We start from the raw sequence: 15,825 nt of genomic DNA on the forward strand, positions 1-15,825 counted from the left end.
TTTTTACCCATCCTCTGATGAACTTTGGGTTCATAAATAGTAATGGCATTAAGATTCAGCAGGCATGAGGCAGGTAATGGATCATTCTTCATGAATGTTAAATCAATATCTTCTTTATTTTATGCCCTTTATCTGTGTTGCATCAAGATTTATTAAATTATGAGAGGCCTAGATATGATGAGTAGGAAGGACCTTGAGCAGAGAAATAAACACCAATGTCAAGTTATGGTATTTGGCAGACAGATTAAAATGATAAAGATATTTAGGTATTGTTTAAGAAGGAACTGCAGATGCTGGAAAATCTAAGGTAGACAAAAATGCTGGAGAAACTCAGCGGGTGCAGCAGCATCTATGGAGCAAAGGAAATAGGCAACGTTTCGGGCTGAAACCCTCCAGAGATGCTGCTGCACCCGCTGAGTTTCTCCAGCATTTTTGTCTACCTAAGATATTTAGGTAACCAGTTGGTAAGGGGTTGAATCTTTTTGAAAAGGTGAATCGGGGCTGAAATACTCAGCACATTTTAGAAGTAACCAGAACAATGTGTCACAACCTGTAAAGCTAAGGCCAAGAACTGGGAAATGGTGTGAGTCTGGATAGTTATATTTTAGCCAAAGAGGTCTTGGAGTGGATATCTTCCTCTTGTGCCATAAAACCTTGAGTGCCTTCAGTAATCATGACTTGCAAATTCATAGATAATTATGCAATTAAAATAAGGACCTTAGGCCCATTTCTCCACCAGTCTTTCCTCAACCCATTTTAACTTGGCCACATTCCCATTAATAACCCCTGCCCACCAGATTCTATCGTCCACCTGCTAGGGGCAACTTGCAGCAGCCAAAATTAACCTAGCAACCCGACTTTCGCAAGAATGTGGGAGTAATTAGGAGCACTCGGAAGAAGCCATGTGGTCATGGAGTGTATAAGCAAAATCTGCACAGACAGAACAGAAGGTCAGGACTGAATCTGGGCCACTGGAGCGGCTCGACAAGCTGTACCACAACGTCCCCACACCTTGAATGGCATCACACCTTCCCAATTTTAAGATATCTTTACAAATATAAAACTTCTACTTGCATTGCATCTTTCACCCAGAGAGTTGTGAATTTGTGGAATTCTCTGCCTCAGAAGGCAGTGGAGGGCGATTCACCTGATGCATTCAAAAGAGAGTTAGATAGAGCTCTTAGGGCTAGCGGAGTCAGGGGATATGGGGAGAAGGCAGGAACGGGGTACTGATTGTGGATGATCAGCCATGATCACATTGAATGGTGGTGCTGGCTTGAAGGGCCGAATGGCCTACTCCTGCACCTATTATCGATGTATCTATGTATCTATGTAACCTTGGTAAAATGGTAGAAGGCAATTCATAGGGGGATTATAGAAAACAAAAGGAGAAATTAAATGTTTGAAGGAATGCCTGACAGAAAGGCGGACAGTGGTAAATATTTAGGAAGAAAATTCCAGAGAGTAGGTACTTGATAGCCATGGCTATGACTACCAATGGTTGTAACTTTAGTTCTTCTTTGGGTCTGGAGATAACTGAGGATTTGATGTAGCTTTCAGCATAGGAAATGTGTGACAGGGGAGGAGATGGCAGTGAGCTAGACTAGGGAATTTTCAGTATTGACGTGGGAATGAGATGATCTTTTGTCTGATGTTGCAGGAGAGTGATTACAAATGGGCTCAGAGAAGCACAGGTTCTTTGAAGAACCAGAGGTAATAATGGGAAGAGAAAGCCTTGTAAGTAATTGTCTGGCAATGGCTGGACTAATAAGAATGGAACTGGCTGTGTGTGCAGTCCTCTCAACTGGACAGTGATGAAGAGGTGTTTTGGTGTGCAATGTGTTCAAAGGCTGCAGATGAGGATTGATAATGCACATTTATCAGTCATTTAACACATGACGAGGGGAGGTGGAAGAAAACACAAAAGGAAGGTGTGAGTTTCGTGTCAAGGCAGCTGAGATCTTTTTAATCTAACAGGAAGACAAGGGAGGAAAGTGCATAGATCTAATGTTATCACCATTAGTGACAGAAAGGTCCTTGCATGTGGCATTCCAGTTGAGGAGAGAGAAAGGGAAATTAAATGGTTTGTGGGAGAGAAAAGAAGCCAGGCATCACCTGTAATAGTAGTGGGCAGGCCCTCGTATATGAGCGAGGCCAGTAGTAATTTAATCAGGTTTCATGGTTCAAGTTTTCTGTTATTTGTTGATCTTTTCAACACTTGGGTGAAATTGCATGATGAGCACCAGTCATATGTCACTGAGGTCTGTTTGAGTTCAATGGATTCAAATGATTTGATGACTTGATTTCTGCTGGTACCGAAGCTCTTTGTCCTCATGCACAGCCTATCCTTGGACCTCAAGATGGATAGGATAAATATTGTTTCAGTTACATTTTCATTGCAGTGTGCGTAATTCTACTACATACAGTATACAAGTATACATATAGTGACAATATGTATCTGCTGGAAAATGTAAGCATGACCTTTCTTCCTAACTCAGGTTGTCATTTATAAGCTGGCAGGGAACGGCAGAGCCACAACATATTAAATATGGGGAAGAGCTTCCGAAATGTCATCTGTCGCGCAGTTTTAACATTGTAACACACACACAGAAGAGGCAGAGGCAGAAGACTGACTGATGATTTAAAATTTCAATCTTCTTCCCACCTTCAACAAACTCTAGTTCTACCCCTGAAAGAAACAGTGGCACCATCTTCTGAAATGCTGATTAGTATTTGGACACATACACACTGGGGCATTAGAATAATCATTTCCTTTCTCGAGCCATCCAGACAGCAATTGCAGTGTCATACAGAGATCCAATATGTTCAATTAGTTAAACTTCACATCATGAAATGTTGCCTTTGAGTTCCTGTAGCTGCAGTGCAAGTTGCTTGTGGACCTTGAACCTTATAATTGCATTTAAGTAGCTCATCTTATTTGTATGCATAAAGTGGGACTTCAAAGTTGTAAAGCATTAAGTTGCTAATATTTTGAAAGGAGATATTGACTTTTAGAAGAGGGCCACTCCAAGGAATGCAGTGAAGTTGTAAGAAAATTAGCAAAAGTGGAACCATTTTGCATTGTATGTCAGAATGTTTTAGGGCCGATTTCAATCTCCTATACCCTGCTATCTGCACGGTGGGTGCTCAGTTAACAGCGCAAGTGAAATATTTACTGTTCTCACTCAGCCCCTGCATCTGGCATTTTAACTCCCATGCTTGGTAAAGTCTGACATAGTTGGTGCATTGTTGTTACTGTCATGGTTAGCATTTTGTAAATTGATGAGATTTTAGCCTATGATCGTGCAAGGTTAGACTTGGCAAAACAAAGATAAGTAGAAATTAAATCAGAGAAAGCTGAAGATGATTTTCTTCAGTTCACCTTGGGAGACAGGTATTGACGAGCTCTTCAGGTGACACGGGGTGTCGTTAGCAGAGCCGCTGCCTCACAGCACAAGACCTGCGTTCAATCCTGATCTCAGGCATTGTCTGTGTGGAATTTGAACATTCTCTGGGTATTAGAGTTTCCTCCCACATTTCAAAGACATCTGGGTTGGTAGATTAATTAGCCACTGTAAATTACTGCTAATGTTTACATGAGTGATGGCATCAGGAGGGAGTTGGTGAAAAATGGGGAGAATGAATGTATGGTCAGGACACACTCAGTGGATCAAAGAATCACATTCCATGCATCTCTATGACTCTGATTCCATTACTTTTTGGACCACTTTGATGTCATGGTCTCCAGCAGGTAACTTTGACCATTATGGTCCTGAATCTAAATATGGGTTGGACAGAAGATGATTGGGCAGCATCAAACAATTGGAAAGCAGTACAGATGCTGTCGGACCATTGAGTTCCCCCAGGGCTTTGGTTTCTGTTTGGGATTCCAGCATCTGCAGTTTCTTGTGTTTCCAACACATTCTTTGCTTTGTTTAATTCATTTTTGTTCCCGTGTAACTGCTTTCTTTATTTACTTTCCATTTTGCTCTCTTCTTTGGCCATGTGCTATTGATCTACATTAGCCTGGAGAATGACAAATGTACAAGCTTTACATTTTTCATTCTTGCTTTTGTACATCTTCGTGGCTCCCTCCAGCCTTCAAGTCTCTGAAGTCTGAGCATTCTGGCTTTCTCTATTAGTGTGTGCCTTTGATTTTCATCACAGCACTATATGCCATCATGTCTTCAGCTGCCTATAGCGTAAGTTCTGGAATTCTGCCTTGAAACTCCTCTCCTCTTCCCTCTGTCCACTCTCTCTTTCCTTCTAGCTCCTTTGGTTCCATCCTTAACACTTTGGTGTCATGTGTTCCATTAATGCCTGTGAAGTACCATGAACATCTATAACAGTGTCTGCAATACTGTCGTGAATGTGTCTCCATGGTTTTCCAGAATTTTGTAAATAGTTTAGAGAACTTTGAAGCTGGTCAGTGCTGCACATGCAATGAAAACTAGGTTGCCTCTATTGCCTAAATATTGTTAGCATTTACAAAAAATGTCATGCATGTTTAATTTTAGACAAAATTCCATATTTTTGAATACTGGGATTATATTAAAGACCTAGTGATTTTCTACGCAGTTTATCTATTTGTGGAAGTCATCAAAATACAAGTCAATCCTATTTCCTCACTCATTCCTGACAGAATCTGTAGAATGCCATCTGGTCCAGGTGCCCCGTAGCTATTTAATTCCTAAGATTCTTACTGACACATGGTTTCATGACTTCTACATATGTTACAATAAAGTAAGCCAAAAAAAAGGACCTATAATTAGTCCACTCCCTTCATTGGAAATAGCTCAAGATTTCTATTGTTTTTGATGTAAAACCTTGCTTCTTGATGTAACATGCTTTACAATGTTAAGTTGATATTTGAGTTGCAGTCATTGTGATGATGAGGGCAGCAAGCTTGCACTTTGTGCATAATAAGATGCCACAGACAGCAGATGGGGTGGATGATGAATTGAGCTGTTTTTCTTGCCATTGGAAGGGTGGAAATATTCAAGCCATCCAACGATTTGCAACGGACTACATTGTCCTTAATATTGCATCTCTCCTTCCGTGCTTCACATATTGCTTTGACTTTTGGACTCTTTTTCATGACATACCTTCTGGCTGTTGACAAAATTACAGCAGGTTTTCCATTCTTTTATCTTTCCATGAACCTTTCTTCCTTCACTTGGTGATCATTGGTTGCCAAACACTATTTTCTTGCCCTTATTATTGTTAACTTGTGCAGCCTCCTTCTGCTGCCCGATCTATCCTCGACAGCTGTTATATCTTTCTGCAGCAGCTTAGACATGCTTGCGTGTTGCATGAACAGCTTAGTTTGGTATGAAGGATACAATTAAAGAAGCAATTACTGAATGTTTCTACATATGGAATTATCTGGCCAACAGTTTGATTCTGTTCTTATTTACAGCCAGCCTCTTAGCTTATTTTCTACCCTGTAGGTTCCTAATTTAAAGTTTACAACACCACTATCATTCTGAGGCTTGGAGACAGTTTGGAGTAGTTGTATACTCAAACTAATAAATACTATGACAGAAAATGTGTGTTGCCACTCGAGCTATATCATTACCTGGGGTGCTCATCTAGAATGGCACTAAGAAATTATCATCTCAGCTATGATCTGTATTGACGGACGAATGGGTCATAAACACTCATAGTTGATTTGAAATAGCTTTTCCTTTGCTGAACACTCCAGTTCTGTAACCATAAAGCTATTGCTGCCAGGTTCATTATTTTAGATTTCTGTTTTCTTAGACTGTATGTACTTGATTCTTTGTTTCAGGTGTTGTCATAAGGCTGCAGAATCCTTTACCAGATTATGTTACCAGGCCGATAATACCAGAGGCCTTGATTAATGATCAGATGGGTTGCTGGAGAATTTAAATGGACATATTTCAAAATATAGCCCAGCAAACCACTCAAATACAGCAGGGTAATAAATACGGGACTGGCCAGTAATGCCCACATTTCACCAATGAACAAAAATATAATGACCTCACAGAATCACCCAAATTTATGCCTTTCTTTCAACACCAAATACATTGACTCGAGTGTGGAAGCTGATGGGCTAAAACAAGAGTAATTTATTCAGAAACAGGTTGGCAATCAGTTCAACTTGACAAGCTGTTCCTTTATAAGATTCTGTAATGTTTAAGGATTCTGCTGAACACATGATTTATAACTGGGTCAGCAGTGGTTTGAGGGACAATTGTAAACTTTTGGAGTTTAGGATCAGAATGACCTCGAATATGAGCTGAGATACATTCCGTTCTTCTGACATTGAATTGTGTCTTTAAGCAGTGTTTAAAATGTGGCCAAACACCCTCCTCACCATTGTTGGACTAAATAACAGAGTGGCAGGACCATATGTGCAGATATAGGACTGGAATGTTTTGTCGTGAAGTCATTAGTTCATAGAGGAATCTCATTCATTTGGAACTGCTTTTCCTGAATATTTGAGTAATAAATAGGGAAAACAGAAGAGAGATTAAAAAGGCACTTTTTATTTGCTGTCAGGGAGATAACTGTATTGATGTCCTCTCAATGAATACAAAGGTTATAAGTATTAACTTGATGAGTGCACTATGTAAATATGAACGGCGTTTGCCATTGTGAGGATAATTGCGCTGCAATGTGGGTGTCATTGTACCACTTATGTAAAACAAAGGTTACATTAAAATCATTGTAAAATCTAAAGTTTGTTTGGAACTACAAATGCATGCTTCCTTGTGTAATAAACAGGATATTCAAAGTCCAGTTTCCTAGAAAAGACAACGTTAATTGGACTCTAACCTCTCATCCCTGACCCTGCCCATTCCTCCTCCTTCTACAACATCCTTCCATCCACTGCTGTAAATCAAGAGCCCATTACATACTAATATTGTCTGGATTTACTCCTTGCCCATCACAATTAGCTTCACTTTATCTCCTGCAAATTTTATTTTTCTGTAATAAGGGTGATGCGGTGGTTGAACTGGCTGCCTTCAGAGATGCAGGTAGACAAAAATGCTGGAGAAACTCAGCGGGTGAGGCAGCTTCTATGGAGCGAAGGAAATAGGCGACTTTTCGGGTCGAGACCCTTCCTCAGACTATTGTGTGGGTGGGAGGGGGGGGGGGGCGGGAAGAAGAAAGGAAGAGGCGGAGACTGTGGGCTGAGGGAGAGCTGGGAAGGGGAAGTGAAAGCAGGGACTACCTGAAATCGGAGAAGTCAATGTTCATACCGCTGGGGTGTAAACTGCCCAAGCGAAATATGAGGTGCTGCTCCTCCAATTTACGGTGGACCTCATTCTGCCCTTGGAGGAGGCCCAGGACAGAAAGGTCGGATTTGGAATGGGAAGGGGAGTTGAAGTGCTGAGCCACCGGGATATCAGGTTGGTTATTGCAAACCTAGCAGAGATGTTGGGCAAAGCGATCGCCAAACCTACGCTTGGTCTCACGGATGTAGAGCAGCTGACACCTAGAGCAGCGGATGCAATAGATGAGGTTGGAGGAGGTGCAGGTGAACCTCTGCCACACCTGGAAAGACTGCTTGGGTCCTTGAATGGAGTTAAGGGGGGAGAGAGTGACAAGTATAGCATTTCCTGCGGTTGCAAGGGAAAGTGCCAGGAGAGGGGGTGGTTTTGGTGGGAAGGGCCGAATTGACCAGGGAGTTATGGAGTGAGCGGTCTCTGCAGAAAGCAGACAGGGGAGGAGATGGGAAGATGTGGCCAGTGGTGGGATCCCGTTGGGTCTTTGGAAAATTTCAGAGATGCAGGTTCATTCATGACCTCTGGTCGTGTTGCAGTTTCCTCCCATATCTCAAAGGCATGCAGTTTATTGGCCACTGCTAAATGTTTTGAGTGTGTGGTAGATCCAAGGCAGTGGGGAGAATAAAATGGGATTTGTGTAGGATAGTATAAATAAATGGGTGAATGATGGCAGCACGGCCTTCACATTAAGCCTGATTTGACCAGATGCAAAAACAGCAGGTTTGATGTTGAAAAATATTTAGATTTTGATTACATTTATTGATTAATTTACACCCATGAATATTGTAAATAGTTCTGAATAAATTTTATAAATTTCTGATTTTTTTGTTATTAGAGGGATTTGGCATTTTAAACACAATGAAGATAGTTTGTGAAGAAGTTGTTAACAGATATATTTTTACAATTGCATCTGATTATCGCAATGAATAGTTTATATCATGACGCGATTATGATAATAACCCTGCTACACTATCTGTTGTACTAGTTCAATGGGGTATTTTATATGCGATTATGCAAAATATCTTGGGTATAATTCTTAGAATTGCTTTGGAAAACTAGCTCAATTTCAAATGCTCATTTGTTTAGAACTTTTGGCATTATTAGTTTCAGTTAGTGGGTAACTCTAATTGAAATAGTCTCCTTCATGCTTAGCCATAATTATTTGAAAAATTAACTTTTGGAGTGGAACAGATCAAGGGTGGCACAATGGAGCAGTGGTACAGTTGCTGCCTTACAGTACCAGGGACCGAGGTTCGATTCTGACTATGGGTGTTGTCTGTGTGGAGCTTGTACGTTCTCCCTGTGACCGCCTGGGTTTTCTCCGGTTACTTCCCACACTCCAAAGACGTGCAGGTTTGTGGGTTAATCCTCTTTGGTAAGTTGTAAAATTGTCCCTAGCATGTCGGATAGTATTAGTGTATGGGGTGATGGCTGGTCAATGCAGATTCGGTGGGCTGAAGGGCTTGTCTGAAGTTTGAACTTCTCTGAAGTTAAAGATCAAGGCCTTGGAGCATTGGTATAAACCTGGAAAGATTAAAATGTAGAAAGGGTAAATGTTAAACATCTTCATTTGGCAGGTAAGTACATTCAGGATGTGATGGCTCAGCAGATTTATGATGTGAGGAACCGCAGACCAAAAGCATCTGGGTTTCTTTAGTCAATGAACATCCGATCTTAAGCTTCACGAATGGCTCAGCAGTCCTCTTGATTCTTGGTTGTTTACAGGTGACTTGATCAAGATTAAGACAGACACTCATTTGGAGTTAAAAGAGGTACATCTCTTCTGAAAGTATTCTTCTCTTTGGAACAGGATGGCATTGCCAGGAGACTTAATACATTTTATTGAAATGATGAAGGAAATAGATAGGGTATATTGTCAAACACCAGAGGGTAGAGAAAGAAGGTGATTGTCAAAGAACCAAAAGTGAGATGAAGCAAAATATTACTACCTAGCAAGTAATTGAAGTTTGGAATGCAATGCGATGAATAATGAGGCAGATTCAAAATGGTATACGAGCTGAATGGTATTTGTGAAAGAGAAATAATTTGCAGAGGCTTGGGGGAGTGAGGGGGAAGGTAGCGGTGTAGTTGAATTGCTACTGAAACTATTAGTGAGACCGTGCTTGGAGTATTGTGTGCAGTTCTGGTTGCCCTATAGGAAAAATGTGATTAGGCTGGAAAGGATGCAGGAAAGATTCACAAGGATGTTATTGGGATTGGATGGCTTGAATTATAAGGAAAGAGTGGATTGTCTGGGACTTTTTTACCCGGAACATAGGAGGCTCAGGGTGACTTCAGAGATATAAAAATCATCAGTGGTGCTGATAAGGTGGAAGGTCACAGTCTTTTCCCAAGGTACAGGAGTCTAAATCTGGAGGGCATAGATTTAAGGTGAGAGGGGAAAGATTTAAAAGATTTTCATGGAGATTGGTACATATATGGAACTAGCTGCCAGAGGAAGCTGAAGAGGTGGGTACAATTACAATGTGTGAAAGACATTTAGACAAGTAAATGGATAAACGTTTTAGAGGGAAATGTGGCAAATGCAGACATTTTGGTCTGTGTGGAGGAGTTGGGGCGAAGGGTGTGATTCTCTGCACGGTTCTATAACCCTATGAATAGAGCAAATCTGGACTTGATGGATCAATTTGTCTCCTTTCAAACTGTAACCGATGCGATTCTGAAAACAATATTTAATTAAGATAACACTAAAAGCTGGAGTAACTCAAAGGGTCAGGCAGAACCCTTGGAGAAAAGGAATAGGTGATGTTTCAGGTCGAGACCCTTCTTCGGACTGGGACAGTAACTAATTGACTATTAGTTAGTTCCTGTCCATACAAATAGATGGATTTTCTTTTCAAACCTGAAGCAGGTAGTTTGCACACCACCAATGGTGAAAATCAGCTGCATCATCACACGACAGTGGCAGAGCACAGATGGGAAATGCTGGTGAATAGTGGGCAGGAAGTTCAGAACTGCCACAGATGTGGGAATGCTGAACATTGGCACCTGGGTAGAAGAATACTAGAAGTTCTGTGCAGAGCCACAGTACATCCTTGCAACTTTAGAGAGGGAAACTGAAATAATAACCTTCTGATTGTAAAACTGTTTTTTATGTCATTATATATAATGTTGACACACATAAATAAATGAAAATCCTGTGAATATCTCAGAATGCACGCAGTATGCTAATTATATAAAAACATCATAAATCGTTTACAGAAGAGTAATATTTCAATGGTTGTGAAGTAACAAGTAATTTGGTTTATTTATTTTCATTACATGTAATGTTATGTTGAATTATTGAAGATTAATTGTGTCTTAATGTGATTTGTCACAAGTCCTGAGAGGTTTTGCAGACATTGTGAATATAACGATTTAACAAAAATTGAATATTGGGCAACATACAACGGATTTGAATATTTTTTCTTTGTATAGTTGTCATAAATATTAACATCAAAACTGTTGCATTGGAATATCATCTGCCACATAGAAATTTATAGAGAGATATGAAGTACTCAGTGAAATGATTGCACATATACACAAATTTACACTTTGATTGCATGAGGTAACAATTGGCCGGGTTCATAATTAGACTCTAAACCTAACCATAAATATCTATGCACATCTTAAGGATTATGTTGTTCAGAAGATTATTTATGAATACCTTGCTTGATCTACTTCATTTCTAATTGGTTTTTGCTACCACAATATATTATAGAATATAAAATGACAAATAAAACCATTTGAAATAGATGCGAGATTAGGCTATTTGATTCCGGCTTTGCCATTTATGGTTGATCTATTACCACAAGTTTATTTTACTGCACTAATCCAATATCCCTCGAAATATTAAATTTACTCAGTCTTGAGTATACACAACAACTGGGCTTCCACAGCCCCATTGGGAAGTGACTTACAAAGATTCAAGAACCTCGTGGGTGAAGAAATGTCTTCTCATCTCAGTCATAAATAGCCAATTCTTTATTCAAAAATAGTGGTTTCTGGTTCGAGACACCGCACCCAGGGGGCACATCAACTCCATATCAACCATGTCAAGCTCTAACAATTTGTGAGAGATCACCTCTCATGCCAAATTGGAAAATTATCATGGATTTATATTCATCATAGGTAGACAAAAGTGCTGGAGAAACTCAGCGGGTGCAGCAGCATTTATGGAGCGAAGGAATAGGCAACATTTTGGGCCGAAACCCTTCTTCAGACTTATGGAGGGTGGGGGGGGCAGGGAGAAGAAAGGAAAAAAGGAGGAGGAGGAGCCCGAAGGCTGAGGGAGAGCTAAGAAAGGGAGAAGACAGCAAGGGCTAACAGAATTGGGAGAATTCAATGTCTATACCACTAGGGTGCAGACTGCCCAAGGTGCCCTATGAGGTGCTGTTCCTCCAATTTCCGGTGGTCCTCACTCTGGCCATGGAGGAGGCCCACGATAGAGAGGTTGGATACGGAATGGGAGGGGGAGTTGAAGTGCTGAGCCACCGGGAGGTCAGGTTGGTTAATGCGGACCGAGCGGAGGTGTTCGGCGAAACGATCGCCAAGCCTACGCTTGGTCTCAACGATGTAGATCAGCTGACATCTAGAGCAGCGGATGCAATAGATGAGGTTGGAGGAGATGCAGGTGAACCTCTGTCGCACCTGGAACGACTGCTTGGGTCCTTGAATGGAGTCGAGGGGGCCTCCCCAGGAACGATAGGATTCTGTTCCTGAGAACTTTTATAATCCCAAGCATGAATTCGTTCCATTTCACTATTTTTGAATCTGGAGTCAAAAATAGTGAAATGGAACAAATTCATTTTTAGCAAAAGGATCTGCTTTATTACATCAGATGTGGCATCTGTTCGTGAGTAGGATTGAACTTGCAACATTTCTTGGTTTATCTTATAAAAAAAATCAGTTTAAGCACCATGGCACATTTCAGTGCATGATCAGTGAAAATGTTCAATTTCTGAATATTTTTACCTTTGTGTCCCAAAGGAAAATCCAAGAGGCGGTTGTGCTGTAAGCTGCCTAAATTCCAATTGTAATACAGGGGTACAGTATATAATGATCTCATCTTGTCACTGTTTAAGTTTCAACATGTGTATTGTCTGTTAATTTTCTGTTTTCTAAAGACTCTAATAAGCACATTGAATAAATAAGTTATATATATCAACATCTGGCATTGTACAATTAGTATTTCTAATTGACATTAGAATTGACATTGACTGGAGTAACTCAGCAGATCAGGCAGCATCCCTGGAGAACATGGATGGATAATAAATGGTGCCAGGACAGTCATTCTTTGGATGTTGTGTAGTCTTGAATGTAGACTGAACTACCCTCATATTATAATATATAACATATATCATATATAAGATGTTTATTGGCAGGGCACTGTAGTTCAGGCCACATTCTAAGCAGTGTACATGCTGATGGCCTTAGTGCGTACTGATGGTAATGCACAGCATAGTCTCCAGATCTTATTAATGCACACATCCAACATGTAGTTTCTGGAGCCTTTCCCTCCCTTGTGAAAAGATAATTTCTGAATGATTTCAATGAATGCACGCTCTCAGACCGAGATGAGTGTACCGAGATACAGATTCGACCCAGAGTTGTATGTCATGGTGACAAATATCGCACGGCTTTGTCATTAATAATGTGACAGAAAGTAAACAACTTCTAGATTTGTACGACAACCTGGTTTAAATGGTATATTGCAACATGTTTTCTTTTAAATATAAAAAAATTATAATTATGATAGTCATTTCATGCCAATAGCAGCTATTTATGAAGGATATAATAGACGTATATATTTTTTTCACCATTTTTATAATATTTGCAGCTGTTTTCCATTGGTTTAAGTTTGATTAATTTAGCCTCCATTCAAAAAGTTAATAAAACAGGTTCATGATTTTGGTAACTGGGATATTTATTTATTCCATTTATTTTATATGAATGGACAAGCAAATTATATTAATTTAAAATATCTTATGTCTAATATATTATGTCCTCTTTTCCTTGGTTCTTTTTCAGATAACAATTCTGTGGATCAACAGGTTCTAACTTGATGTGTTTCATCTTCCATGAAATATCATTTGAATTTTGTTGCATTTTTATGTGGTTCTGTAGTAAAGATATTCATTTCACATCCTACTGTGTCGCATGGAACCCACCTTTACAAATTCAATTTCTCTTGTCTCCATATGTTCAATATACGATGCATTTGTAAACAGGGCATTTATTGCTGAAATTAAGTTTTCACAAACATATACTTCATTATGTGTTTCATGTTAAAGCAACAGGAAAGGATGTGTAATATCTCCTAAAAATTGCATATTCATTGTTTAGAACATAATCATGCTTATAGTTACTTATTTGTTCTTTATTAAAGGCTCATCTCACAAGCAAAGATGTTTTTGATGCATCTAACCTTTCCAATCTCAAGACTCCAGGAGGGTGAGTAGAAACTACACTCAATGTGTTTGTAACATTGATCTCACATAAGAATCTTTGTTGTTGGTTAACAAAAAGTTATTTGTATCGACATCTTGAATCATTTACTTGGACAATACAATTATTAAACGCACAATAAATTACTGGTAAGATCAGACAACACTGGTGGAGAGTGAATGCTAAATCTGTAAACAGAATTACATTGGAGGTGTTCTGGAAGTGGGAGTCGGCATCATGAAAAGGTTTCGTGGAATTTAGTTCTATATTGATGCAAGTTGTTTTCATATTTTAGTTATCCCAGAATGAAGCATCCTTGTAGAGATTAATTCAATTAAAAAACCTGGACATATGATCCACAATTCTACGGGCTGGCAAGCCTTAAATCAGTAGGAGAGAATCTGTAGGAGAAGATTCTGAGGGGCAGGATTCATGTTCACTTGGAAAGATGGACTGATGAGGTCAGTGAGGTTTTTTTGCAGGGGGAGATTATGCCCCACAAAACTGGTTGTTTTTCGAGAAGATCCAGAAAGATCGACATGGTTTACATGGACTTCAGTAAAGCTTTTGACAAGATCCCGCATGGTTGGCTGGTCCTGCAGATTAAGACACAGGGGATCCAAAAATGGCTTGGTGATAGGAGGCAGAGGGTAGTGGAGTGTTTTTCTGACTGGAAGTCTACAGCAGGTCGTGATCAGTGCTGGGACCTTTGTTGTTTGTAATATATATAAATGCCCGAGAAGAGACTGTAGGTGGTCTGTTTCAAAAGTTTGCAGAAGACAGGAAATTTGTTGGAGGGATGAATAGCATTGTCTAAAGATACTGTAGGATAGCTGAATATTGGGAAGAGTGGTGATAGATGAAATTTAATCCTGACAAATCTGAGGTAATCTACTTTGGGAAGTTAAATTCTATTAGGACGTATAGACTAAATGGCAGGAACCCGAAGAGCATTGATGTACAATGAGATCTTGGCGTGCACATTGATAGCTGGCTGGAAATGAAAATGGAGACAGGTGGATGGGGGTAGTGAAGAAGGCATTTGGCATACTTGTTTTCCTAGGCTAAACATTAAGGGCATTGTCCTGAGTTCTCTTATCATTGCGATCTGTGAGGTCTTGGGACCATGTGGGATTCCTCCAAATGCTCTGGTCCCTCTCACAGCCCAAAGACATGCAGGTTGATACGTGAATTTGCCACTGAAAATTGCCTCCAGTGTAGAGTTGAATGGTAGAATCTTGGGATGTTGAAAAGATTGCAGGGAGAAAAATAGTGGGATTAATGTAAATAGGCACTTGACGGTCAGTGTGGACTCGAGGGCTGAAGGGCCTGTTTCTGTACTACATCTCTCTATGACTCGATCTGCTTCAACCCATTCTTACCTAATATACATTGGTTCCCTGACAATCTGACATTTAAATGAATGGATCTTTCTTCTCCACACAAAGTTCCATCCTGATCTTCCCTGCTCCTAACCTCAGGTGAGTGCTGCCTTGAGTCCTCCCTAGCTACAACTAAAGGTTAGCTGCAGGGATTTTCTGTGGACAACTTTCTGAGCCCAGCTCCAAGTGCGGAGTGATGATGGCACATTTTCAAATAATGGGTACTTTTTTTATGCATTAGGGTGCACTGGAATTTCTAGGCATTAATATTTGAGTCCAACAATCTTTTGGCAGAGTGAACTTAGACCTAGAACTATTCTCTAGAAATAGATCATTCGGAGATTAATTATAAACCTTAAGTGGTGGAATGCATTTGTTCCTTGTAAACATAGAAACATAGAAAGTAGGTGCGAGAGTAGACCACCAGGTCCGTCGAGCCCGCACCGCCATTCGCTCATGGCTGAACACTAAACAGACACACTTACCCACAAACAGTAGACACAAGACACAGAACACAAGACACTACCCTCCCCTTTATACCGCTATCACCCCTCTCCACCCCAAGAACCTCGTGATCTCCTGGGGGAGGCAAAAAACCGGATAAAAACCCAGGTCCAATTCGGGAAAAAAATCCGGGAAATTCCTCTCCGACCCCAATCCAGGCGATCGACACTTGTCCAGGAGATCACTCAGGTCTTACTATACTAACCATACCTAGGTCCATATCCCTGCCCTCTCCC

The 15,825-nt window shown here is 40.3% G+C and overlaps 1 protein-coding gene across 4 annotated transcripts in view; it reads left to right on the forward strand.

The window, feature by feature from the left end:
• Positions 1-15,825, forward strand: part of unc13c (unc-13 homolog C) — a 378,167-nt gene that overhangs the window by 175,482 nt on the left and 186,860 nt on the right. For 2 of the 4 annotated variants that reach the window (XM_033050675.1, XM_033050676.1), the window contains exons 3-4: positions 13,287-13,309; positions 13,645-13,709. In XM_033050675.1, coding sequence (XP_032906566.1) covers positions 13,287-13,309; positions 13,645-13,709 — 88 coding nt within the window. The remainder of the gene's footprint in view (positions 1-13,286; positions 13,310-13,644; positions 13,710-15,825) is intronic. The other 2 variants (XM_033050677.1, XM_033050678.1) reach the window with 1 other exon arrangement.

This window comes from Amblyraja radiata, chromosome 34 (assembly GCF_010909765.2).
Source record: "Amblyraja radiata isolate CabotCenter1 chromosome 34, sAmbRad1.1.pri, whole genome shotgun sequence".
Classification (NCBI taxonomy): domain Eukaryota; kingdom Metazoa; phylum Chordata; class Chondrichthyes; order Rajiformes; family Rajidae; genus Amblyraja; species Amblyraja radiata.